Source organism: Triturus cristatus, chromosome 4_2, assembly GCF_964204655.1.
Source record: "Triturus cristatus chromosome 4_2, aTriCri1.1, whole genome shotgun sequence".
NCBI lineage: Eukaryota > Metazoa > Chordata > Amphibia > Caudata > Salamandridae > Triturus > Triturus cristatus.
This window is the reverse complement of record NC_140586.1, coordinates 815,850,347-815,877,754: the sequence shown is the minus strand read 5'-3', so window position 1 is coordinate 815,877,754 and position 27,408 is coordinate 815,850,347. Positions and strand designations below refer to the sequence as shown.

The 27,408-nt window shown below is 48.5% G+C and overlaps 1 protein-coding gene across 6 annotated transcripts in view; it reads left to right on the top strand.

The window, feature by feature from the left end:
- The window catches only part of MAST2 (microtubule associated serine/threonine kinase 2), a 1,353,759-nt gene that overhangs the window by 1,060,811 nt on the left and 265,540 nt on the right, over positions 1-27,408 (top strand). For all 6 annotated transcript variants that reach the window (XM_085602761.1, XM_085602760.1, XM_085602765.1 and 3 more), the window contains one exon: positions 22,302-22,377. In XM_085602761.1, the coding sequence (XP_085458887.1) occupies positions 22,302-22,377 (76 nt within the window). The remainder of the gene's footprint in view (positions 1-22,301; positions 22,378-27,408) is intronic.

Genomic DNA, 27,408 nt, shown 5'->3' with positions numbered 1-27,408 from the left:
ATTGTGCGGCAGGGTTGATCCAAATAATGCGTCAGAGTTGACTAAATTATGCAACTAGTAAAAGCAGATAACGCAGCGTGATGCAGTACATTTTGTAGTAGTATTACTTCAGTACTTTGTTATTTTGACACGTTAATACCGTCTGGGCAAAGGTTTCACCTCATAAGTACTAGTTCAACACCCAAATACATCAAGAAGCAGCTGAGAGGTGACCAGTCAATCTTTGTAAAGGACCTACCTTCCTTTGCGCTGCAACGTGTGTCGCCATGTTTTAGTAACTTTTGGTCTGTTTGAGTTCGAAACAAAATTAAAATCTGCAGATTATGCAGCAGGTGGTGGATTCTGTGGCAAATGCATTGTATTTGTCATAGGTGCCAAACTTAGAATGTTAAAATGGTCTTGTTTTATCTCTGAACAGTAAGCAGCCATGTTTTTGATAGACAAAAAATGTTTTTACATTTTGGTATTCATCATTAAATATGCGAAGTTCTGTGCCAGTGAGACTAGCCAGCAAAAACCATGCTATTTTCAGGCATATAGGGCATTGTAGTACAGCTGCTCCTGGTACCTCCTTTATTGCACCTTCAAAAGCGGGAGAGGGAAGAGGCGCCCAAGACAGACTATTTTCCTTGGGCTCCTATACTTCTTCCACTGGAGCTGGGTCCATGGGGATTGTGCAAGAAAAGAAAAGAAAAGTGGAAATGTACAAAGGATATAGAAAAAAAGGAATAACTAAGAATGGAACGAGTATGTGGAAACAGGTGGTCCTATGGGATAAGCCTATCCAATGAAAAAGAGATACCTATTGCGCCCATTAAGAGAAGGGTCTCGATAGTTTGGTCCCTTAATATTTTCAATGCGAGACCCTTGTTTAGGAGCTGAATGCTCTTATCTCTAGCACAATAACTACAGTGTATGGCTGACATTTCCAAGAAGAAGTTCCATTGCAGATACTAAATGATGAAGAGCCCATGCCTGAATTTTGAGGGAAATGCCCGCGTCCCTCAAACATGCACACATTGTTTTATACAAGGAATTTCATATCCACCATGAAATCGGTGGGAATATATTCAAGAAGTTGAGTAGGTATTTTTCCAGAGGCCAAATTAATTTTGCTAATCCACTTTTACTTCTTGACAAACTTAACAATATGTTATGTTTATTTGTTTGTAAAGCACATCTATCACTCCGCGGAGGTATCGTGGTCCTAAAAACAGATTATAAACCAAAATCCAGCTGCTATCCAGGTGCTACTCCCATTATGTCGTGGGGAACAGCCAGGTCTTTAAGCTTTTCCTAAATTTCAGATAATCTAGTTCTCTTTTTTGTGTATCTGGTAAGAGTCCACATTTGAACTGCTATTATTCCGAAAGCTCTGCCACCTATTCTCTTGTGCTTGAATCTTGGTATTATCGAATTAAATTGATCTCTGGATCTCAAGGTTCGGTTAGGTTGATAGAGCTTAAAGCATATCCAATTGGTGACAAGTTTGGATGGTGTATAGGTTTATGAACCAGGCAACATGATTTAAATAGCACTCTTTCTTTTATTGGTAGCCAGGGACGTTTTGGCAATATAGGAGCTATATGGAAGCTGCACTATGTCCTTGTGGCCGGTTTTGCAGCGAAATTCTATCTGCTGCTAGGCCTAGGTAGGTGGAATTACAATATATAAACACGATGAAGCAAATGCATTCAAAATAGTGATCTTCTTAGTAGGTGTGAACAAGTTTATCACTCAAGTGTAATTGAAATCGACAGTTTTTAGTTACTGTTGATTTTTGATGTGACTAAGGGCCTGATTAAGAGTTTGGCGGTGTGGGAGCGGGACCGCCACGCTGCTGCCCCCCTCCACCAAAACCTGGGTGTGCACTGCCTGCCAGATTGAGTTTTTTGTCACTGGTCTGTGGTTCTTTGATGATCCCACGGCAATGCCTATGAAATAGGCACCACAATGGGAATGTCAAAGGCACTACCTGCATGGCATGAACTGATGCACTCCATGCCGAGCAGGTACTGAGGTGCATGCACAGAGGGGGGCACAACATGTGCCCCCCCCCCATGGATGCACCCCATGGCCCTGAGGCAACAAGGGGTCATGTAGGGCCCTCTTTGTTTCCTCTCCGCCACAGTTTTCATGGAGGAGGGACCGTAACTAAAACCGTGGTAACTCGCAATATGCTTGGCAGGACCGCGCTGTCCCGCCAAGCATATTGCAGCCTCAAGACCGCTTCTCCACCACCAGGGATCTCTGATCCGTGGCGGTTGTGGAGGTGCAATGGCGGTACGACTGCCCAACTTATAATGGGGTGGTCGGACCGCTGTGCCACCATGAGACCAGCGGTCATTGGACCGCCAGACTCATAATTAGGTCCTAAGTAAGTGCAGAGTCGATGTTAAAACACAGATTTTTCTCTATTGGTTTCACTCTGTGAGAATCCATACCCCTTCATCCTGTGCCTATTGATGGCAGCTGTCACCAGTGGGGCCCGTCAGATATACCCCTTCATCCTGTGCCTATTGATGGCAGCTGTCACCAGTGGGGCCCGTCAGTTAAACCCCTTCATTTGTTGGTTATTGATAGCAGCTGTCACCAGTGGTTTCCATTGGTGTTACCCTATTGATAGCAGCTGTCACTAGTCTACATGCTGGTTTTTCCTCTTAATCCTTTGCCTATGGAGGGCAGCTGTAGGTGCCAGCGGTTATACCCCTTCATTCTGTACCTATTGAGGGCAGCTGTCACTAGTGGTGCCCAGCGGTTCTTCCCCTTCATTTGTTAGTTATTGATGGCAGCTGTCACCAGTGGTGTCCATTGCTGATACCCTTTCATCCTTAGCCTATTGCTAGCAGCTGTCACTAGTCTACATGCTGGTTATTCCTCTTAATCCTTTGCCTATGGAGGGCAGCTGTAGGTGCCAGCGGTTATACCCCTTCATGTTTTGCCTATTGAGGGCAGCTGTCACCAGTGCTGCTCTTTGGCCTCACCTGGGGCGGGCATCTTCCTGTGCAGAGTTGGACTGAGGTGGTCCTTTTCATTCCGTGCTTCGAACACATTAGCAGGTTTTTGGATGTCTCTAACCTCCAACTTAGGCAGACTTTTCAGCAGTGAGCTAAGAGTCTACAAAAGAGTTAAACTACCAATTTTGCTCCCAGAAAAGTACTTTTATGGCATAGGTTCAGTGCGGGCTTTCAGGGTCTTCTTACCTTTGCTGATATTCATTGCCAGTCCCTCTTCGTTGTCTCAGAATCCCCTCCAAGCTCTTCGGAAGGGTGTGGAGTTGGGGAGTGCTCCATTAGACACAATGCTATTTTGCCTATAGCACAGAAAATCCTTACACTGGTCCTGGTTGGTGTAACCACGATGTATGTCACTCTAGGTACGTACAACCGTTTTCTGTAGTTAAGATTTACTAACCGTAATAAAGGAGTGCAGATTCCTAAACGTTGACATCTTGCATTCCATGTGCAGATGACCCTGCTGCTTCACAGCGTGGTCCTGCTTAATTAAGCAATACATTCTGCAAAGGCCAGGAGGTAAATAGTAAATATTTTCGTCTCTCTCCCCAAACCAGTCTTTAAGAAAATGGGTGTTTTGTGTCATCTGAGTTGTGCTTTCCCCCACCAAGGCCCAAACGTACGTTCACGTTGGCCATAGACGTTATGCATGGCAGGTTGACAGCGCCTTGGTTTGAAGAGAAGCTTTTGTTGCTGCTCAAAATGCATCGTCTGCGCACCCAGTACCTTCTTCATCACTATCCAATCTGTTTATTTCACTCCCCCCCCCCCACCCCCCCTCGGAGAGCAGGACACTCCCGCGCCGCACGGCCCCAGCTGTGCCGGTGCCCTCTCCCCTCGCTGCTGCCCACAGCCCCGCTCCCCACGCAGGTCCGCCCTCCTCGGCGGCCTGCCCTGCCGCATAGCACCGCTCGCACTCTGTGAGCGCTCCTCCCCCCCCCCCCCCCCCTGGGCCGGCTCCGCCGTCCTCGGTAGGACTCGGCTGCCCGTGTCACTGTATTTCTACTGCTGTCTGTGATCGTGTTTATTTTCCTTTTCCCTCATTATTGTATTTTGCCTCCTTTGCTGTGTTTACCCCTGGTTGTCCCCCGCCCCGCTCCCGCTTCCCGCCGCCGTTCACGCGGCCACGCCCTCTTCCTTTCTGTGCCCTCCCCGCTCCCGCCTCCCAGCTGCCCTCCCGCGCCCCCCCCACCCCCCACTCTCCACACATGGCAGAGTGGCCAACGCGCAGCGTGCACGCGCAGCGGGCGCGCCGATTGCGCGCCAAAGGTGCGCCAAAGGTAAGCCCGTCTGCGCCCGCCCGCGCCCAGTGCCAGGACCCCTGGCCCCCGCAGACCCCAGCCCACCCGCCGGACGTACGACGCCGCCACCCTCAACGCACTCAACACCGGCCGAATCCCGGGATGCTACCGAGCCACCCCGAGACGAACCCACGGACCCTTCAGCTGCCACGCCTGCAAGTTCACCTGCATCCGGACCTGCCCCGCACCAGCACCCGCCAAGCCGAACACCAGCAGCAACCACCTCAAGTGCATCCTACTCAACACCCGCTCCGTCCACAGACACGCCATCGAACTCTGGAACCTCCTCGACACCACAGCTCCTGACGTCGCCTTCCTCACGGAAACCTGGATGAACGACTCCTCAGCGCCCGAGGGTTACAAGATCACCCGAAGAGACCGCGGCAACCAGACTGGAGGAGGGATCGCCATCATCTACAGGGACACCATCCGCATCACGACCAACACCGACGACACCCTGACAACCGCCGAACACCTGCACTTCCAGATCCACACGGACCCCAAAACCACCCTCAGAGGCACCCTCATCTACCGACCCCCGGGACCACGCACACAATTCAGCGAAGACATCGCCGACTTCATCAGCCCGCACGCCCTCCCCTCCGCTGACTACATCCTCCTGGGGGACATCAACTTCCACCTGGAGAACAACAACGACCGCAACACCACCACCCTGCTTGACAACCTCGCCAACCTCGGACTCAAGTAGCTGGTGACCACCCCCACCCACCTCGCCGGACACACACTCGACGCTGTCTTCTCATCCAGCAAGGACATCGTCTTCAGCCACGCCACCGGACGGACCACAGCTGCGTCCACTTCACCTTCAGAAGATCCACGATCCACCACCACCAGCAACAGGTTGCTCGAAGAAACTGGAAAAAGATCACAGCAGACCAGCTCGCCGCTTCCCTGAGCCAGCACCCTCCCGCCAGCTCAGCGAACCCCAGCCAGGCCGCCGACAACCTCACGAAGTGGATCAGCGACTGCGCAGACGACCTCGCCCCACTGAGGACCCCGCCTAGCAGACCCGGCAGCAAGAAGCCCCCATGGTTCACCGACGAACTCAAGAGCTCCAAGAAGAACTGCCGAGCCCTCGAGAAAGCCTGGAGAAGGGAGCCAACACCGGACAACATGACCACCCTCAAGCTCGCCACCCGGAAGCACCATCAACTGATCCACGCCACCAAGAAAACCGCATTCAAGGACCGGCTGGACAACAACGCACACAACTGCAAGGAACTCTTCAACATCGTGAAAGAGCTCTCCAACCCCAACGCCGGAAACCACGACATCACCCCGTCGCAAGACCTCTGCAACTCCCTCGCCTCCTACTTCCACAACAAGATCGCTGACCTACACAACAGCTTCAGCCCACAAACAACGCTCCCCACGACCGCACCAACGCCCCCCACCACCACCCTCAGCGCCTGGACCCAGATCAACACAGAAGACACCATCTGCATGATGAACTCTATCCACTCCGGATCTCCGACCGACCCCTGCCCCCACCACGTCTTCAACAAGGCCGACGCTGTCATCGCACCCCACCTGCGGGACATCATCAACACCTCCTTCGACACCGCCACCTTCCCTGAGAGCTGGAAGCACGCCGAACTCAGCGCTCTACTAAAGAAACCAACAGCGGACCCCACCGAACTCAAGAATTACCGCCCCATCTCGCTCCTCCCGTTTCCAGCCAAAGTCATCGAGAAGACCGTCAACAAGCAGCTGGCCGCCTTCCTCGAGACGAATGGATCCCTCGACCCCACACAGTCTGGCTTCCGAGCCAACCACAGCACCGAGACCGCCCTCATCGCTGCCACCGATGACATCCGAGCCCTGCTGGACAACGGTGAAACAGCGGCCCTCATCCTCCTAGACCTCTCCGCGGCGTTCGACACTGTTTGCCACCGCACCCTAGTGCAGCGCCTCAGCAACATCGGAATCCAGGAGAAGGCACTGGAGTGGATCATCTCCTTCCTCGCTGGAAGGACACAGAGAGTCCGCCTACCACCGTTCAGATCTGCAGCCAAGGAAGTCATCTGCGGCGTTCCCCAGGGCTCCTCGCTCAGCCCCACCCTCTTCAACGTCTACATGAGCCCCCTTGCGGCCATCGCACGCCAACACAACCTCAACATCATCTCCTACGCCGACGACACCCAGCTGATCCTCTCCCTGACCAACGACCCCGCCGCCGCCAGAACCAACCTCCACGAAGGGATGAAAGACGTAGCCGAGTGGATGACGACCAGCCGCCTGAAACTGAACTCAGACAAGACGGAAGTCCTCATCCTGGGCTCCTCGCCCTCCGCCTGGGACGACTCCTGGTGGCCCCTCGCCCTGGGCACCGCAACCAAACCGACAGACCACGCACGCAACCTGGGCTTCATCCTGGACTCCTCCCTCTCCATGACCAGACAAGTCAACGCCGCCTCCGCGTCCTGTTTCAACATCCTGCGCATGCTACGGAAGATCTTCCGGTGGATCCCCACCGAGACCAGGAAGACTGTCACCCAGGCCCTCGTCACCAGCCGACTGGACTACGGCAACGCCCTCTACGCTGGAACCACCGCCAAGCTCCAGAAGAGACTCCAGCGGATCTAGAACGACTCAGCCAGACTCATCCTCGACATCCCCCGACGCAGCCACATCTCCGGACATCTGAGAGACCTGCACTGGCTCCCCGTCAACAAGAGAATCACCTTCCGTCTCCTCACCCACGCACACAAAGCCCTACACGACCAAGGCCCGAGCTACCTCAACAACCGCCTCAACTTCTATGCTCCCAAACGCCACCTCCGATCGACCAGCCACGCCCTCGCCGCCGTCCCCCGCATCCGAAGAGCGACAACAGGAGGAAGGTCCTTCTCCTACCTGGCCGCCAAGACCTGGAACACCCTCCCGACCGACCTTCGCCTGACCCAAGACCACCTCTCCTTCAGGAAGAAGCTCAAGACCTGGCTGTTCGAGCAGTAGCGGCAGCCCCCCCCCCCCCCCCCCACCCCCCCCCAAGCGCCTTGAGACCCTCCGGGTGAGTAGTGCGCTTTATAAATGCCTTGATTGATTGATTGATTGATTGAGAGCATTGCGTCCTCTGGAGCTCTGTCGTCGACTGCGCCAGCCAGCCTTCAGATACTTCATGAAGCAGAGTTTTCGGCCAGCCTGTTTGCTATGCAACCTTTACGAGGGGCTGAGGAAGTGAGGAAACGTTGCCTACACATTCTTCAGGATTCTGTTTTTTAACTTAATTAACTTCGGAAAAGTCAAAAGTAGGTGAAAACTTGCAAAGCACAAGTTTTGCTTCAGGATAGATTAGCACTGAGTTTAGTAGGAGAATTGTTGAGGGAGAACTAGATTTTGCCAGAAATGTTTACACAAACTGTGTTTTAAAATTCTGCCAGGTTTGCCAAGTTCTGATCATCGCTCAGCTGTAGACAGAATTCAAGTTCACAGCCCTAGTTAATACAAGTATAGTTCCCCCGAACAGCAGAAACAAAGAATGCAAGCTGCAAAAAAAGATGTAGCCAATGGTAGTATCTTGTGGTCTTAAATATACTCCATAACTTGGTAATCTGAAACATTATTCATGCCAAACAAATATGTTAGTATTGCCACTTATTAATTTGAAATCTACTTGGACATGTCAGACACATTAACTAATTGGGCAATATAGAGCAATGTATTTATTAATCTTCTTTTTATTCTTGTCTCCGGAGGGAAGGTATTGATTTTCTGTACCTGTCCTCGTAGTCTATAATAACCTCATCATAGACTTCAGAGGAGTTCTGAATCATAATAAATTTTGGGAAACGCTTGAAAACGTGTTTTTAGTTACATGCATTTTCCGTCGTCTTATTGTGTTTTGATGTGGGCCTTCAGATCCTCTGGTACTTACAAGTTCTGCCACCACAACACGTTAGTTGCCTAAAAGATTTCTAAAAAGGATCTGATAGTTCGGTCACAAACTGTGGGGTTAGTCTACCTTGGAGCGTGTGGCCAACAAGATGAGATGGGTGAGACTGCTGGTGAAAGGGGAGGGATTGTATCCATTTTTTGAGCCGGCTCCAGGTCCTGGGTATTTAGAGAAGCAAAAAGTGTAACTTTCGTCCACTGGCCTCTGGCGCTTGCTGCTTGCCTGTGTGTTTAGGCAGGTGGAATCTAAGAGGTCCGCTTTGTCCAGAGGTCTCGGAGTTCCTGCTTCCCAGGGTCTCTAGTTAAGTAGGAAAGGAAAATAAACAATTGTGTATACCTGGCCTGGAGGTCTGTTGGGCAAGACCAAGGCTGATTTGGTTAAGCCTTGCTCCTGCCTGCAGTAGCACAGGGAACAAAAAAAGACGGACTTCAGTGTGTCTCTGAGTAATTACCAGTAACATTACATCCATCACTTGAATTTCCCAATAAATTGATGTTCTTCTAAGTACAGCAAAAGCCGCGTTCCCTGATATTAAACTGGCCTGGCATGAAGTGGAAATGCCATGGCTTTTACATTGGAAAGGAAACAAAGGAAGAGGAAGGAAGTCCTGGGTGTGGACGATGAGAGACCAGTGGCAAAGAGCAACAAGAAACAATCTATGGGGGGAATTGATAAGTGGTTTGGAGACGCTTCGGATTTAAGCAGGTTCTCACTTGACAGCTTTCGAAGCCTGCCTCTTCTAGCCGGTACCCATCAATCTCTGGTAGCTGCCGAACCTGGCTTCCGGCAAGGGCAAGCAGCTCATTTGCCTGGAAACATTTTGTCATCTTCGCCTGGTATTGTAGACTCTTTCCTGAGGCTCGGTCTTCCATCATGTTCTCCCTGCTTCTTGTTCGTACAGAAGGGAGGAAGTCATCCTTTGATAGTCAAACCTGGAGGATGCCTTTGTGCAACATCGAAGCTCCAAAAGAGATGTGAAAAAGAATCATTGGATCAAACGCCCCCCTCCCCCCTCCCGCACCCACCCCACTTGCAACTCTTGTGTTCATTTCTGGATAAATCACTGTTTTTTTAAATTTATTTTCCCAAGAGTCCCCTTCAAGCTCCTGCATACCCAGAAGTCAAACCTTGAATCTGCAATCGATTGGGGCGTTTACCTTTTGTAGGTTCTTCGACTAGCCCTGTCGGATACATTTTGCATCCTTAAGTTGGGGAGCCTTTCCTGTGTTTCGAGCAGGCTTTGTGAATAATTGGGAACAGAATCCATATGTATGAGGCACTTTGTAACACAATGCCTTCCTGTACAACTGGAGTTCATTTGCATGCTAATTGTGAGCTCATTAGCATAGGATTGTCTGTCCAAGTAAATAATTGGACATGCTTGATTAATGCTGAGATATTAATATGGTTTGGCTTGGGAGTAGGCTTGCACTTCCGGAGGCAACAATATTAGAAGAGATAAATATGTAAATAAAGTGGCACCTGTGTTATACAGTAGGCGTGTGCATGCATGGCGACATGTACACATGAGTCATCATGAATGCACATATCTACTGAATGAGACGGTTGCCAGCAGCGGCATGACACGTACGCAGTATATACCTATCGTGTCATGGTGCTTTTCTTTTTGCTGAAGCTTCACAGCAGCGATGAAAAACATTTTGCTTTTTTCCAAAAGCATTGGTTAAACCAGTGGATGCCATAAAGAGACCTATTGGTTTTGCCAATGCTTTAAAAAAAAAAATAATAATGAAGTGATTGTGTGTGTGTGTGTGTGTGTGTGTGTGTGTGTGTGTGTGTGTGCCTGTGCCTGTGCCTGCCCCCTCACCCATCCTATCACAGTCGTAAAGTGTAGGGTTTTTTGGGGGTGCGAAGGAGAAGGCGTGGTTGTATAGTCTGAGTCCATTGTCTGTGAAGAGCACATGGCTTCAAGTCTGCCTACCTGGGCCTTGAATGTTCTAAAGGGGCCATCCAGTAACCCACGTCACTTCAGGCCTCCATACCCAAGCACCCATCAAACAAAGGAACATTTTGGAATGCCTATTCGAGATGGAGGTGTGGGCAAAAAAGAGTGTTTTACATTGAATGGCTCCCTTAAAGTAAAGTGAATTCCCAGGGCTCTTGTCTCGGTTCGAGTTATGTGGTGTTTTTCTCTATCAGGAAGTTACTCTGTCACCCTAAAGACTGCAGATTTTCTATGGTAACCGATAGAGAAGTTTGTGGAAAGAAAGAGAATAAACGAGAAGGGCAACGCATACGGCGCCACCTGGAGGCATTTATGAGAAGAGTGGGCAAAAGTGGCATTTATGTATAAAAAATGGTTACTTTAAGAGAAATTTGGACATAAATAGAATTTTGTATTAGTGATGAGGTGACCTCAACTGAAGTGCTGAGGTAATTTTGGAGCACAGATACCAGTACCTTTCTTAAAGGCATCTCCGTGGGTTGGCTCAATGGTGCACTGTGATTGTGCGTACAAATCTGCACTGCAGACACTATGGCCGCCCCAGTGGGCACGGTGCCACCCTGTGTTGCAGCAGGTCCACACTGCGTGAGGGGGCAACTGCCTGCATCCACCCTCTTTCCAGCTTTGGCTGTTTGTTGTAATTAACGGATATGCACTTTAATTATTTTTACCTGCAAATTTTCCAAAGTTGTTTATTTCCACCATTCACAAACGTTGCAAAATGGCCCGTTTTCCCCATGGCCTTTGCTTAGATTCTTCTGCTCGTAGCACAATAATCTGGACACTAATAGATGAACGACCAAGTCAAGAACAACCTGTGGAGTGCGATTCAAGATGTTGGCACATTTGCAACTGGACTTTGTAGAAGAATTGTCTTTGCAAGTTGAAGTTTTGGGGAGCTTTTCTGTGCATTATGATATTGTGGGTAAAAAGAATACCTAATTCTTTCAAATAGAAGTCCTCATTATTGAGTGCAGGAGTCCCCGAGTGGAAAGGTCGCTTAGACCGTTGGTATCCCTCAATGGCCAGTCACAGGTTGATCATTTGGCACAGCCTGAGAATAAAAGTCCAGGCGCTTTGTCATCTGGTGAAACAGAAGCGTCAACCGGTTTGAAGGTTGTGGCCAAAAGGGGCCTGAGCATCGTTCACGGTTGGTTCCACGCAAAGCATTAAACCCCCTGTTGGGCCGCAGATTGAATCCCACTGCCCTGTATATTCACCTTTACCTTCTTTATAAATCTCTACATTATCTAGGCTGCTGAGTTTCAGATTTTTAACATACATTAACATTCATCTATCGTCCCTTAGAGCCTCTTTGCTGTGCTACCGTGTCACAAGCATCTTCGATTTGCTTTTCAATTGGTTGGCATGATGTCAGAGGAGCAGTTTTTGTTCACAAGCTGATTGAATTGGACACAATAGCTTTTCCTCGCCTCTGGTGGGAGCGGTTTCTAATATCCCTTCTGCTTTAAGATGACTGGTGATGCGCTCTCCATCAGCGCCCCGAAGCTGTGCGGTCCAAGGACAGGAGCGCCGCTAGATGCCAGCATCGGCAATTTGTCACACTGCTTGTAGGGTTTAACAAGACAGTTTGTGATGGTTGTTGGTAGGGAAGCTGCCATTATGCTGGGTGCAGTCATGCGCGAAGCTTCCATTGGTGCAGCAGGTGTAGTGGCACTGGTGCCCAGAGGTCTGAGAGGCCCACTGACCCTTATTATTGCCCTATTTTATCATTTGGACAGCAGGCAGGGGGGCATTTCCTTCCTTGCACTATGCTCCATGATATGCAGGGTGCTTGTCTTGCTATTTGAGGTTATCCCGCTTTTCACTGGGAAGTCCAGTAGTTGTTCTTCTGGGTCTGCATACAATCACTGAGCAGCTCATCCTGGGGTTGGTGCCAGTCTTACGGGGTGTCCTGGACCTCATCAAACACCTTCAATGAGCTGAGCTGCAGAGCTCGGAGTCCAGACTAAATCCAAGGAAATTGTTTCTTAGGAACTGTACTTCTTCACTCCTTTGTTTGGCACTGGCTAGATGCTACAGCAATGGAAAGGTGTGCAGATTCAAATAGAAGTTCTTGCCAATCAAGGCTGGCACATCTACACAGACATTTACACAAAGGAGAGGAGAGCGCAAGCACTAAATGGTCTGAAGGGTTTTTATTGTGGAACAAAGCAAAATAATGTGCTGTGGAATTTTCCAGCTCGGCTGAATCTGAAGGACCATAGATGGCCTTCGGGATGTGTATTGTACACACCTATTGCAGAATTGCTGGTTAGATATCTCGAGATCAATCTAACTAGGCGGTGATACAGGTTTCAGCCAGTCTTATTGGATCATATGAATGTATGGCCTAGATGTAGAGCATGCCAAGAAATAGACAAGGATGAAACTGCTATTGGCCTCTATAGTGTGGTCCCTTTGTCTACTCAGGGAAGAACCTGGCATGGGGAAGTGCCTCAACACTCTGCAGGGAAACACCATTCTGTACGCCTTGCACTGAAAGTACAGGATAAATAAACATCCATTTCCTTTTCCTCGTGGCATTCAGCATGACTGAGTGGTGCAAAGTACATAGTAGTGGAGACCAACCATGTTGGCTAAAAATAGAAAAAAAACACTGCTCTGCTGTTAATTGGAGCTTTAAAACCACAAAGTCAGCCCAGCTGCCCAGCCTAATCCAGGGAAACTTGGTGCTACCGGTCAGATGGAAGCACTGATGCTAACAGAGTGTAGCAGGAGGTAAAAGGGCAGGGCTCAAGGGAGCATCTCTGCTGAGAAGCTCTAATATCAAGATGCATGTCAATACACAACTGTGAGCATCACTGCAAATAGCAAGGATTCACACAAGCGGCCTCTTGTAGAAAATTCACCTTTTCTGCCAGGTTATCCTGGACTTTTCATCTTTTTTTCTGTACACTATTTTTGCTAGCTGTAGGTCTGTGTGCATTTTACCGCTGCTAACCAGTAGTAAAGTGTCTGAGCTCCCCTATTAACCATGGTTAAATTGGCATATTTAACTTACATATAAGTGCCTAGTATATGTTATAGGGTGTGCCCAGGACCTATAAGTTAAATGCCGCCAGTGAACTGCCCGACCTCTTTTGCCACATATTACAGTTGCAGTGTAAACATAATTTCAGGCCTACCATTGTAGCATGACTGGAACAGTTTAACAACTACAATTCAGCCTGTCAAACTTATCCCAGAGTGCATGGTATTTAAAAGTAGAACATATAGAAATTTGATGTTAAACATGTCCTTACAGTTATTAGCGCCTAAAAGCTATTTTCACTGAAGCGAGGCGGGCTGTTTCAGAGAAAAATACTGGGATGCACTATTAAAGTTAATAATGCTGTCTTCTGCAAGAAAACAGCTAGAACTTTTTGTAATACCTACTAAAAGCTCAATTAACTAGTGATGTCAGATTTTTATGAAATAGTAAGGAAAAAGTACTTTTAGCATGTTAAATTCTCCCTGCCTAAAGCCTCTGAAGACTAATTTGCATTATCTCCCAGCTGCAGCCCTCCGAGTGCTAAAGTAATGAATGAGGTTTTGAAACTGCTTCCAGAGCAGAGACAAAGGCCTTGGTGTGGGGAGGTGTTTTCAGTTCCTCTAGCAAGATGGCCGTTTGCGCATTGCCCTGGAATGTAATTTATTTCAAATGGGTCTCCCATGTCACTGGCAGATGCTAGATGACACCTGGACAGGCCCCTTCATTTGTTCCCCCAGTCAGACAGGCTCCAATCCCAGTGGGGAGGGAGCTGCCCCGAGAACTGGTTGAAGTGACAACAGAGGAGGGGTTGCTCATTTGCCTGGCCATAGTTCTGGAGTGGGCACACAGGCTCTTCACAAGGGGAGAAGATTTTCAACATCTTGTATTTAGGCAGAGAGGGACACTGTGAGATTGTCTGCAGTAGGGCACACAGGAAATGCTGCAAGCATTGGTAGGGTAACCCCTGGGAACATTTACCCCATTGGTTAAGGAGAAGCCAGGAGCCTCCCTCACCCATGAGCTGGTGCCAGGCAGACACATGGCATCCCCAGTACCCTCCTCAGAATACTACTGGACTGGAGAGCGAAGGACCAGACCTGCTCCCTGTTGAACCCAGGATAAAGAAGTGGACTCCAAGAGTCATAAGCTTGGCCTCCTGTTCACGCTATAGGGACACAACTTGCTACAAGAGGCCTTTCCTGCAACTGCCCAGCTGACCAATTCCAACTTGTCCTGGGCCCTGCTGGTGGACTCTGCTGGAGTGAGTCCTGACCCTCAAGTGCTGCTCCCGAGGGCCTATAACCCTTGGCTCGGTCTGGCTGGACTTCTCCTACCACCCTAAAAACATGGGAAGTAGAAATGTTTTGGTTCCAAAGACCGCTAGGTGACTGCGACAAACCTGCCAAGCTGATCCAACTCAGGTTTATTGCCACTGGGCTAAAGATTTGATTTCTTGGAGCTTCTCCACAGCAGCAAATCTGATTCAGCTTGGCCTCACAGAGAAAGTATCAGGCCTTGTGCAGCTCTCTTCGGCTTCAGCCTCTAGGCTTGACCCTCTCGAGGAATCCAAGCTCAAAATAATTAAATAAGTGTTAATGAAGACATTTTTACTGGTTAAAGGTGCCAAAAGTATCTGTCCCTCAATGGAACTTCATTGGGCACAAATCAGGCCTAGGTCCCGGTCTACCACAACCAATTGATCGCGGTTGCTGCTTTGCACTTTTTTGTGCTATTTTTATGTAAAACCTTTTTAAAAATCATATCTCAGATTCCCCTTCTTTGCTTTTCATCATTTTGATGTCTGTTTGAGACAATATTTTCCAAGTTTATTTGTTTCAAGGGTGTTAAATCTCAGCTTTATCAATAACTATTAGTATCTGAGGCAACTAGAGGCATATGCTGGATTGGGAGAGGATGCTTGGAAGACAGATTCCTCAAGACAGTGGGAGCATCTGGGGAGGGATACTGGGGCATTGGGAGGGACGGCTACTGTTCCCTGGGCATGGAAGCATGCAAAAGCTATTCCCCACATGAAAAAGCCTTTGCTTGACCCATCCAGTCTCTGTAACTATCCTTTCTCTCTTTCTTAGCTAAGGTGGCAGAAAAACATGTTAACAAACTTCTAGCGGATTTTGTAGAAGCCAATGGCTTTCTGGACAGTTCCCCAAATCACTTCAAGTCCCATCATAGCTCAGAATATGCTCTCTTGTCTGTCACTGAGACGCTTCACAGAGTGGTGGATAAAGAGGGCTCTGCCGTCCTAATTCAGTTAGATTTGAGTGACACCTTCAACACCATGTCTCATAAGTGCCTTAACAGAGCCTTCACAACATAGGCATACGGGGCAAAGTGATGTCCTGGTTCAAATCCTTCCTTAGTCACCGTTCTGTCCAGGTCATCTCCCCCAAGCCTCTCGCCCCCCTTTTTTTCTTCATTTTCCAGACCTTTGGAACATGGGGTTCCTCAGGGCTGCTGTTTGAGCCACACAGTATTTAACGTATATTTTAGACCTTTGGCAGAGATAGTGAAAGATCTTGAGGTCTCTATTGTCTCATATGCAGATGATACACAACTTATCTTTTCTTTTTTCACTGTCTCCTTTAAGGATATTACCAAATTGGTTGTATGCTGTCAGTAGACCGTAGACTGACATTTTTTTTAATTAAATTTGAGCAAAACAGAGCTGTTTTTTTCGAATTTTGGCTCTGGCTCGTTGGAACAGTTTGCCTCTCAAGCTAAGAAATATCCAGAATTATTTTGATTTCAGAAAAAAAGCTAAAATCTGACTTTTCATCTATTAGGAGATTCTGATCTCTTTTGATGCTCCTTTGATATGGTACTCCAGTCTGGTGGTCAGCGCTGGGAAGCCCCGTTGTTGGGGCTGTTACGTGATTTATAAATTTAATTAACATAACATTTTATTTATTAAAATGTATTCTGTTTTTCTAAATTAGTTTGGGTTGTTACTTGTGTTGTATTTTGACTGTATTACTGATTTGGTATTGCTTAAATACTTTCTATATTGCCTTAATTTAGGTCGGTCAGTTTGTGCCATAGCTCCCAGTGGGTTGAGCTCTGGTTAAGTTAGTGACTTTAGTGGTTGACCCTGACAAGGACTGTGCTTACTACTTAGGTGGGGGTCATTAACCTCTCCCGCCCCCTTAACAAATAACCCAATTTATTACAACATTCCTCTGGGTCCCTTGAAACCTCAATGATGGTGAAAATCCAGATTTCATAATCGTAGGTAAGAATTACAAGACAGTGAAAATGCTAAACCATCTCTAGTTAAATGCTGGGCATGAGTCGTCACTAAACCAGGTGCGTGCATGTTCATCTACAAACTAAGGCAGGTCTAAATTCATATGAAGGTCCTGTGTGTGTGTGTGTTTTTTTTTCACCCTTCTCTTAATGCACTATTGTGTTTCTCATGACCCAAAATCATTAATGATTGATGAAATAACTGTATCTATCAAAAACTCATATAAACGAATATGCATGCAATATTTTTCCGTCTCTACTATGTTCATTGTATTTTGCTCTCTGCCTCCTATCTTGTGAGCTGTGTTATCTTCGGCCTGGTCCTTGCGATGCTTCATTTTACTTGAATATTTATAATGTATTTGCTTATTGCAACCTAAGTTAGGAATTGCAGTTTTTCGTATTATTATTTTCTGTCACAGCGTACACACATCACTCTGTACTGGTTCACTGCTATCCCAATATTCATGTCTTCGTGTTGGTCACATTCTCTCATCCACTTTCTTTGGTACATCTCTGTGTGTAAAGAATACAGAAATTGGAGACAAGGAATTACGTGGAGGTGACATTTGCACACAAAAGTGTCACTTCCTTCGGGTTTGGGATGTGGCATGAAGGTTGTGTTTAAACAATCGATTTAAACCGGTCTTTGAAAAGGTTATTTATTTTATGCTGGTGAAGGCGAAAGTGTCATTCAGATGTCAACATAGAGTTAAACTCTCTGCTTACCCAAGTGCTACAACGCTCTGCTGTTGTTGAGTAGTCAGTACCTGTAAGTGTCTAGATCGGATGTACTTTAGTGTATTTGCTTGTTTTGTAACCTGCAGGCCGTAGCACTCTGTTTTTTAGGTCGCAGCCTACCAGACAGCTCAGCTGTCTGGTTGCTAAAGACATCTTGGGGACATTGAGAAAGCTGGCCTAGGAATGCATTTCACCACCCGATGCTTACCATTGGCTTTGTGGTTTGTAAATCGCAATTTCTGGCTTTCTATTTGCTGGCTTAACCCCTTCGCCGCGGCAGGAATTCCGCCGCGGCGCTGGGGGGATCTGGGGGCAGTTGCGGTGCCGCCGCGCTCGTGACGGAACCACTCCGTCATGAGTCACGGGCGAGCTGTGCTCATGACAGGGTGGTTCCGTCACGACTCCGCCCACTGCGCTAATCGCCCGCACAGGCGGGGAATTAGCGCCGCGTGGGCGGAGCGGCCGCCAACGGCCGCAGCATGACGGAACCACTCCGTCATGAGAACAGCGCACCCGTGGCTCATGACTGAGTGGTTCCATCATGAGCACGGAACGGGTTAATATGCTTTAGGCTGTCCAGTTTGAGTTCGACCCTCCCATTTCCCCAAACCTTGTTTACTGTATTCTTCCACAAACTCACCTTCTCTAAACAGGCCTTTAAATCTTGTTCTTATCTTGTCACATTTGCTGTGCATTCAAAGATAGAGATCCAAAAGCTCTTTTTCGGGAAGCATGGTGTTTACTTTTCTTTCTCTGACTTCAAAGTGAGAGAATTTGTGACCGTCCTGCAGAGTATCCATGGAAGAAGAGAGGGCTTAGGATGTTTTCTGTTTTTTCTAAAACACACACAAAAATGAACTGTGTTGATGTCTCAGAATTAGTATAAATGAAGCACATTTTTTTTTTCTTCTCTAGTGTGGTGGAAAAAAATATTTGAATATGATCAAAACACATTAATACACTAAGCGATGACATCTGCACACATTATCATTTGTGTGCAGTGTAACCTTATGTCTGTGTAAATGTTGTGGTCATGTCTATTGAAAATGTGTTGTCTGTAATGGCAGTGCGTACCACACCATGCATACTCCACACTACGCCTATCCACTCTATGCCATGCCACTCCATTCTACGCCACACCACTGCACTCTATGCCTCTCCAGTCCAAGATACTCTATGCCACACCACTCAACTCCACCGCACTCTACGCCTCTCACTCCACTTACCCCACTCTACCCCCTCCAATCTACCGCATTCCCCTATAGTATATATATATATATATATATATATATATATATATATATATATATATATACTCCCAAACTACCCCACCCCACTCCACTTCGCTACAATATACTCCACTCCAGTCTAACCCCCTTCACCCAGTCCACCCCACTCCATTCCAATTTGCCCCACCCCAATTTACCCGCCCCACCCCTACCTACCCCTCTTCATACACCCCAATCTACCCCACTCCAGTCTATCCTAATCCACTCCACTGCAAATCATTCTACCCCACTCCACTCTAACCCACTCCACCTCACCCAATCTACCCTACCCCACTCCAATCTACTCCACTCCAATCTGCTCCACACCAATTAACCAACCCCACCCTTCTTCAGTCTACCTCACTCTAACCCAATCTACCCCACTCCGTCCCAGTCTACCCCACTCCGCCCACTCAGTCTAATCCAGTCAACCCCACCCCACTCTACCCCACTCCACACCATTCTACCACGCTCCACTCAAATCTCTGACTCTGCCTCAATTTACCCCACTCAAATCCAATCTACCCTACTCCAGTCTACCCCAATCCACACCACTAAAATGTACCCCAATCCACTCCAATCTACCAGACTCCACGCCACTCTACCTGACTTCACTTTACTCCACTCCTGTCCAATTTACTACACTCCAAACTTCACTACAATCTATTCAACTCCTTTCCACTCTAAACTACCCCACTCTACCACAATCTACACCACTCCAATCTACCACAATCTACCCCACTCCACTCTACCACAATCTACCCATTTTCCCTCCAAAGTATCACTCCAATCTTCCCTACTCCACACTAATGTGTGCCACTCTATCACACTGCACTCAATCTACCCTACTCCACTTCACTCCAGTCTACCACACTCCACTTCACTCCAATTTAACCCACTCCACCCCATCCCAGTCTACCCCACTCCACTCCAATCTGCCATACTCCAACCTACCCCTCCCCAATCTACCCCTATCTACTCCACTCCAATCTACCCCAATCCAACCCACTGAAATCTACCCCTTCAGTTTACCCCACTCCTAACTACCCCTCTTCAGTCTACTACACTTCATTCCAATCTACCGTACGCTAATCCACCCCCTCCACTCCACCTTAATCTGATGAAGTTTGTAAGAGTGGTTGTGTTCAGTGTGCTGAGTTGTTCCCATGTGGTGAGCGGGAGGTCGGCGTTGATGGGTTGCTGAAGAGGTTGGAGGGTTGGGGATCGTAGTCTCTATTGATGGTTGCTATCTTGTAGTGGAAGTGGTCGGCGCGGGCGGCGCAGAGTTCTTGTGAGGAGGGGGATCGTGTTTTCTGTCGTTGACAAGCAGGTGATTTCTCTGATGATGGTGAAGAGTTTGTTTATTTGGTTGGCGCTGGTTTCGATCTGATGGGTCAGGGCCGCCTTTTTTGTGGCTTTGAGCTGGCAGTGGTAGTTGTTAAGGGCTAGTTTATAGGTGGCTCAGGTGATGTGGTTCCTGTTGGTGTGCCATCTTCTTTCCAGTTGCTTGCCACCTGCGCTTCAATGTTCCTGCGTTTTGGCTGGTTTGGTGGGAGCGAATCGGTTGGTGACAGTGGTGATCTAGGCGATTAAGTTCTCCACTGTCTGGTCCAGGTTGGTAGTGATGTTGGGCTGTGTGGTGCTGAGGGCGTCTGTCCATTGTTGTTGAGTGACCTTCGTCCGTTGGTGGTTGGGGGCGGTGCGAAGAGGTCCAGCGAGGGTAAAGGGCACAATGGAGTGGTCCGACCAGGTGAGTTCCGGGGTGTGGCTGTATCTAATTCTGTTGTTAGACGTGAAAATCAGGCCCAGGGTGTGTCCTGCTGTGTACGTGGTGTCGGTGACCACCTGCTTGAGGCAGATGTTGTCCAATCTTTCTCTGAGGGCGGTAGAGTTGGTGTCAGTGAAGTCATCCAGGTGGAAGTTGAGGTCTCCCAGGAAGACATTGTGTTCAGATTCAACTGCGAGTGGGGTGATAAATTCATTGATGGCGTTGCTGAGGCTGGTTCGTGGTCCTGGCCGCCTGTATGTGAGGGTGCCTTTGGTGGTGGTTTTGTTGTCGGTGCGGAGTTGGAAGTTCATATGTTCCATGATCGACGTGGCCTCGTCATCCGTGATGGTGCAGGTTCCTTGTGGACGATGGTGATGCCACCTCCATGTTAAGTGGTGCGATCGTGGTTTGTCATCTTGTAGTCGTGGCGATGTCTGGGGCCGATGTGGGAGTGAGGCAGGTCTCCATGAGGGTGGTATGTTTGCAGAGCGCCCGGGTGTTGATCAGTATGCAGCTGAGTTGTTCAGGAGGGTTGCGGCCAGTGGAGATGGCATGGCGCTGGTTGCTGTGTTGTTCATTGGTCCTAGAGTGACGGCGAACCGGCAGTGGATGCAGGAGAAGGGACCCGCTGTGGAGCAAGGCAATGTGAGGCAGTACTTGTTGCTTATGGGGTCCAGGGCCCGGAGATCTGCGGCGGCGTACATCTGGGAGTCTGGAGAGCCAGGGTTTCCATACGCTGCCGGGTGCTCGGTGATCCTGCGCAGCAGCCGGAATAATGAGTCCTGGTAGGTCGGAGAGGCTGGTCGGGAGGGTGTTTGGGTGGGAAAAACCTGCGGGAGCTGGAATCTAGGCTGAACTTCGGGAAGAGAGTAGTGCGGGTCTGCAGAGGGAGGAGAGGTGAAAAAATTGACTTTAATTACAACTAGGAAACACAAAATAAACTAAGGGAACACAAATTAAAATGAATCCTATAGCACACTTCATTCTACCACTGCCACTCCACTCTACCCCAATATATCGTACTCCAATTTACCCCACTCTAATCTCCAGTCCACTTCAATCTACCCACTCCAACCCAATCTTCTCCAATTCAATCTACCCCACTCCATTCTACCTCCACTCCAATCTACTCTACTCCAATCCACTCTACTCCAATCTAACCATCTCACCCCACTCCACTAACGTTTAGCCATGCTGAACAGCAGCCATGCTGGTGTACATAATGGCTAAAACACATTCCCAAAGCCAGTAGCTCTTATGTAGACAAGACCGATTGGCTTTGCCAATGTTTGTTGTTAATAGGTTTGAGCTCTTCTGCATCAGGTTCTTAATTCCATTGAAGTCTTGGATGGAAAGTTATTTTTGTTTACTTCCTGGGATGGCTAGGATTAGATGATCTGTGTTGCGTTTGCTCTTGTGGTCTTTTTGTTAAGACTACACCAGTGTGTCTCTGGGGGAGTTCCAGTAGAGGTTACATACTTAGTGAGGAAAACTTTCAAGGCTTCTTGGGAGAGGGGGATGCGGGGGGGGGGGGGTGTATGCGATGAGTGGGTTGACAACGTATTTTGCTTGTGTGTACGACCCTTTAGGAAGGAATGTGTCTATGCGACCCTCCCGATACTGTGGTATGTCCATCCTTCTAGAGTGTGTTGAATGCAGCCCAGAGATTGAGCAGCATCTGTGATGCTGATGCTGTTTCAGCATCTCGCTGGAGCTGCTATCTCCGAGGGTTAGGTGACTAGCTTCTGCGCCTTGCCTGGTCAAAGACAAGATGCCCGTTGTTGGTTAGACTCAAGGTGGGTCTGTCATTTCATCGGAAAGTGTCACCATATGAACTCATTTTAGCAGGACGTGATGATCCTGTTAACTGTTTGAACATTGTAAATTGATTGAGAAGGAAATAGAATGTGTCAGATGCTTAAATTTGCCAAACGTCATCAAATACCAGTAAGCTTCTCCCAGAATCATCTGTTGTTGTGCAAGGGTACTACACAACAATTAGCTTGTGTTGTTTGATATTGGGTGCGACTATGTACACTAACGCTTCTTCACCGCCTCTTCTCTTTCACAGGTAGCAGTCCCTTGGACAGCCCCAGGAATTTCTCTCCCAATGCTGCTGCTCACTTCTCCTTCGTCCCTGTTCGGAGGTGAGTACATGTTGTCTGTGATGGTCAGGCGCACCTGCATCATCTTAGCTGACCTAGCGGCCTTTGCCATCACTGTTTTAAACAACGAGGGCCCGATGCGCAAAGCTACTTATGTGTAGTAAAGTAATTGAGTGCAAAGTCTCCGCACTTGTGGCAGAATATCTGCACTTGGGGCAGAATATCTGCACTTGGGGCAGAATCGCTTCACAGCGCACTCTGCAGTGCCCACAGTGTGGAGGGTGGAGCCTCCACACTCCTAACTTTGTGAATCGGGCCCAAAGTCTGCAATATTTTGTAAACTATCTGATGCTTACATTTGCAAGTCATCGCACATCAAGCTTTACACACTGCTTTCCATTGGTTGGTCACTTTGGACTTCTTTGTAGACTCCGCAAACAGGGTCATCCTGCTTTGAATGCTAGAAATAGATCTCTTTTTAGGTCTCGCCTGAGCCAGCGCATGCGCTGGTCTGGCGAGACATTTAGTACGTGGGCTTTAGAAATCCGACCACATGCTTTTGCTTGTGGCCTAAAGCTTGTGGTTACGTGCGCGGTGATGCGCACAGGCGCCATTTGGCTTTTCGTCATGGCTCATTAAGCGCTTGCGGCACCCTTACAGCACGCAATCACGTTCGCGCGCACCACTCCCGTGCTTTTTTTTATTTCCTTTTTGCGCGCTTCTGGCTTTCCTCTCGGCCTTTAGCTGTCGCTTTCCCTCAGAGCCTCCTCTCCGCCCCCTCCCGCTCTTTCACACCAGCCACCTCACGTGCTCTCCTCTCTGCCCTCCGTCGCAAGCTCACTCCTGTACCTTAATCTTCTTGCTATCCCTCAGGGCCACCTCGTTTATGTCAAGGTACTTATAGAGCGCACTGTCACCAGACGGCCACCTTGCGGTGTCGCCTTTGCGGTTTCCTGGCGCTGATACTCATACCGCTGTGGAACCCCTCCTGGCTTTCCCTGTGAAGTGTCCACTCCTGGGCACCCCCAGGGTGAAGCCAAGCATCCTTAGCGCTGTTGGGGCCGGTTTACACCCTCCCACGTTGCTCTTCCACACCACCCACTCACCTCGCCAGCCCCCTCTTGTGCGTTGATCTCCGTTTTCTCCCCAAAGCCTCCTTGTTTGCCCCTTTCTTCTCTCGCCAGCCTCTGCGTGCGTCTTCCTCTGCCCTCATGAGTTCTCCCTCACCTGCCTCCTCCCATGCCCTCTACCTCCGCCCTCTCGCTCGAGCTGCTTGAAATGCCTCCTCTCCTTCCCCATGCTCTGTCACAAGCCTTTGCCCTCCCCTCCGTGTCCTCTCTACCAGCCTCCTCCTTTCCCCAGCGCTCACTCCCCCCGTGCATCGCTAGCCTCCTCCTATGCAACCCTCCCGCTCTCACCATCCTCTCCCATGTCGTACTCTTTCCCCCCCTGCTGTCCCTCACTAGCCGCTCCTTTTCCATTTACCTCGTCCACTGGTTTTCTTCAGTAGCCTTTTCCCGGATCCCTCCTTTTGCACCAACCCAGACCTCCCCGTATCTCCCCCTCCCCAGCCGTCTACTTTAACCTCCACCCCGTCTCTTGTGCACTCTCCCCTTTGTGGCTTCCCCGAGCAACCCTCCTGACCAAACCGTGTCAGTACCCATCTTTATCTCTCGCCTCAAACCGCTCTCCCTCACAAACTTCGTTAGGACCTCCTGCCCTCCACCTGCTCTCTCATGTGCCCCCCTCCCCCTTGCCTCTGTCACGTTCTCCATGGTAGAACCATCTATTCGCTAACTCCGCCCATCTCAACATGCCCTCACCTTCACGCCCCTTCACTCTATAACCAGGTGTTCCTTTTCATCGTTTTACCAGTAGTCTCTCCCCATGTCTCCTCCACCAGACCCTTGTGGCCCTCTTTACCCCTAGCCTCTTTGAAACTTGTCGTTCCCTCCTCTGCTACATTTCTTCAGCCCCCTCCTCTTTTGGACACTTGCATTCAGGGGTGGATTACGCTGAATATTTTCTGTCCCATTTTATTTACATTCTTCCCCTTTTCTCTCCCTCCCAGCTGTCCCCTTCACCAATTTAGCTCCCTCCTGATTTCTTTACATGCACCTGTCTTTTGTTATCTCTGTCTCTTGTTATCTCTGTCTCTTTGCTCCTCTCACTTTTCTTCTCTCCTCGATTTTTACCATTCCTCCCCTCTTTCAATAATGTCTCCATTGTCTCTTAACTCACTCCTCCCGACCCCTTACCGTCCCCACTTCCTTCATCTCCCGTTGTACCTTCCCCTCTCACTCCTCCACATTTTGTACCATTTCCTCCTCAATCTTTGCCTTTATTTGCGTCTATCCTTGAGTCCCCCCACCCACACTCTTTTGCCTCCTCACTCAGCTGCTCAGCTCTCTGTGGCTCTCCCTCCACCACCCATTCTGTTACCACCTCCTCTGTGTTTATCCCACTTTATTTCTTTCTCGCTCTCTAGCCTTCTTCGCCTGTGTGCCTGCTCTTTACACCAACACCCTTTACGCCCCATCATGCTCCCCCTTTTTTACAGCCTACACCTGTCCGGTTTCCTCTTGTCGCACTCCCTCCTTTGCCTGCATTCTCTCTCCTCCTTTCTCGCAAACTTCTCCAGCAGTTTCACATCCGTATTCTCTCACTTCCACCTCTTTTCTCGTTTTGATTTCCCTTTACATCTTCAATTAATGCCCCCATACGCCTTCCCCTCACCCCTCCTGCCCACTCATGTTAACTCAGTCTTTACTTCCGCCCACAAATTCCTACCTCGACCCTGCCTTTCCTCTCTTGACCCATCTCGGCTTCCCCACAAACCCAAAGGTCTCTCTCACCCCTACAGCCATAGATTCTTTCCTCGCCCACTTCACAACCCTTAACTTCCCCGAAACAGCTACGCACTACCCATTTATCCCTCACTCTGAAAATGTATTCTAACCCTCTTCCAAATCTTCCCTCCCACACCCCCTTTCGCTGCGTTCCCGTACTCATTTGTCTCCGACGCCAACATTTTTTGAGCTCCTCCACAGCCCTCAGTGGGTACCCATCTCACTTCCACACCCCTCATATGCTCCTTCCCTCGTGCATTCATGCCCTCCTTTTACTACCCGCCCCATCCTCACCGTGATACTTCGCCTCCCTCATTCCTCATCTCCTCCTTTACCACCTCACCACATCTGTCGTAGCCACGCCCATTCCTTCCTTCACTCACCTTCACCCCCATTACTCTTCATTCCTTGTTCCGCCAGCCATCAATCACACCTGCTTCTTGCCCTCTTTCTTCCATATTTCTCTCCCACTGAGATCCACTCATCCCTTTTCCCCCATCATACTAACAAACTCCACGCCCACTCATTCCTTCACCCATTGTTTCCTCTGTGTTGAACGTGTAGCACGTGCTCTGCGTTTATCTTGTATTGTGTACTTTACTCTGCGTACTCTCTTCTTCTGGTACTTGATTTACATGGACAAGGATGTATCAGTTTGTTAATGTCAACATTTATGGAATAAATGTATCCCACAATTTACAGCCTAAGCTACACTTTTTTGCTCACGACTATTGTCACGCTTCGAGCGGTGTGAAGATAGTAAAATATTAAAATAGTTTTGCAGACAAAGGAGTGGAAAGTAGGTGGAAAATGAGCAAAACCTGTTTAAAAGATAACATTTTTAACAAGCATTGGTATAGCCAATAGGTCTCGCCTTTGGGACCTTATAAGTGTTTAGCCATGCAACACTTGATGTTGTTGCACCAAGGATGTTGTACTGGATAACTTCAGCACAATATCCTTGGTGCAACAACAAGTGTTGCATGGCTAAACACTTATAAGGTACAAGGTTTAGCCATCAACAGGCGATGTTGTTGCACCAAGGATATTGTGCTGCAAAACGAAATACATATAAGGTCCCAAAAGCGAGACCTATTGGCTATGCCAATGCTCGTTTCAATGTAGCATGCGAGATCCCTATCTGGAGATGGTGGGATCCATTCTTGTAGGCGGTATTAAATAAAGTGCTTTTAAGGACCCAGGTAGACTGGGCAGCTTGCTGTGATGAGGCTGGTTATAGGTCTAGATCTGGAATGGATCCTGCTCTCTCTTAGAGAACGCATCGAGAGAACGCATAGTAAATCCTTTGAGATTTAGACAAGCGTTACACGCAGTTCTCCATTAAAATCCCTTGTGCCCTGTAAGAACGCATTGTTGCGTTCATGCTTCTAGGCTTACGAGTGCCTTCAAGTCAAGTCTGAGAGGAGAAACAAACTATTCCACAGATTTTTTCAAACTCTGAGCTTACTTTTGACTGAACTTTCAGGGGATGCTGGCTAGGGGTAGTCTGAGCATCGTGCTGGAATTTAACAGAAATATTCAGTGTTTTTTTTCAGTCTACCAATCCCCTGCTCTCCTCCATTATTTCAGTGACTCTCCTTCCTCATCCACGCCATCACCCAGGGGCCTCTATGCGCTTGAGAATGCCTGCCCCTTACTGACCGAGGGGTTCGGAAACCAGCCTTGAGAGCCACATAGGCCAGCACCATCCAGGACGCTCTGAGCTCCTAGGCCCCCCTCTCCCATCCCAGACACCCACCCACTCACCCTTCTGTGTGCTTTTACTCCTCCTTTCATATGCGGTACTGCAAGGTGACCTTTGCCACTACACAGCATTCGGACATTAGGAAACCGCATAAAATAGGAAGAAAGAAATTATAAATCCTATTCAGGCCCGGAGGGGGCACTGACCTTGAAAGGGGGGGGGGGGTGGACTGGCGGTTTAGCAATAACAAGATTTAAAAGGTCCTGCTGCAGAGTTCCTTGTGCTTCCAGCTTTCAGGCAGCAATAAAAATGTCACAACAACTCTTGTGATTAATGTTCCTGCTAAGAGGGAGATGGGAGTTTTGTCAGATTTGTATTTTATGTGGATAGTTGAGTGGATTAGTAAAGCCAGCCTTTACTAGTGCTTTATAAAGCAAATAAAATGTATTCGAGCTATCAACTTTTACTTTTTGGTAAACATTGTTGATCTCAGCCGAGATCTAAATCGATAATTTATTG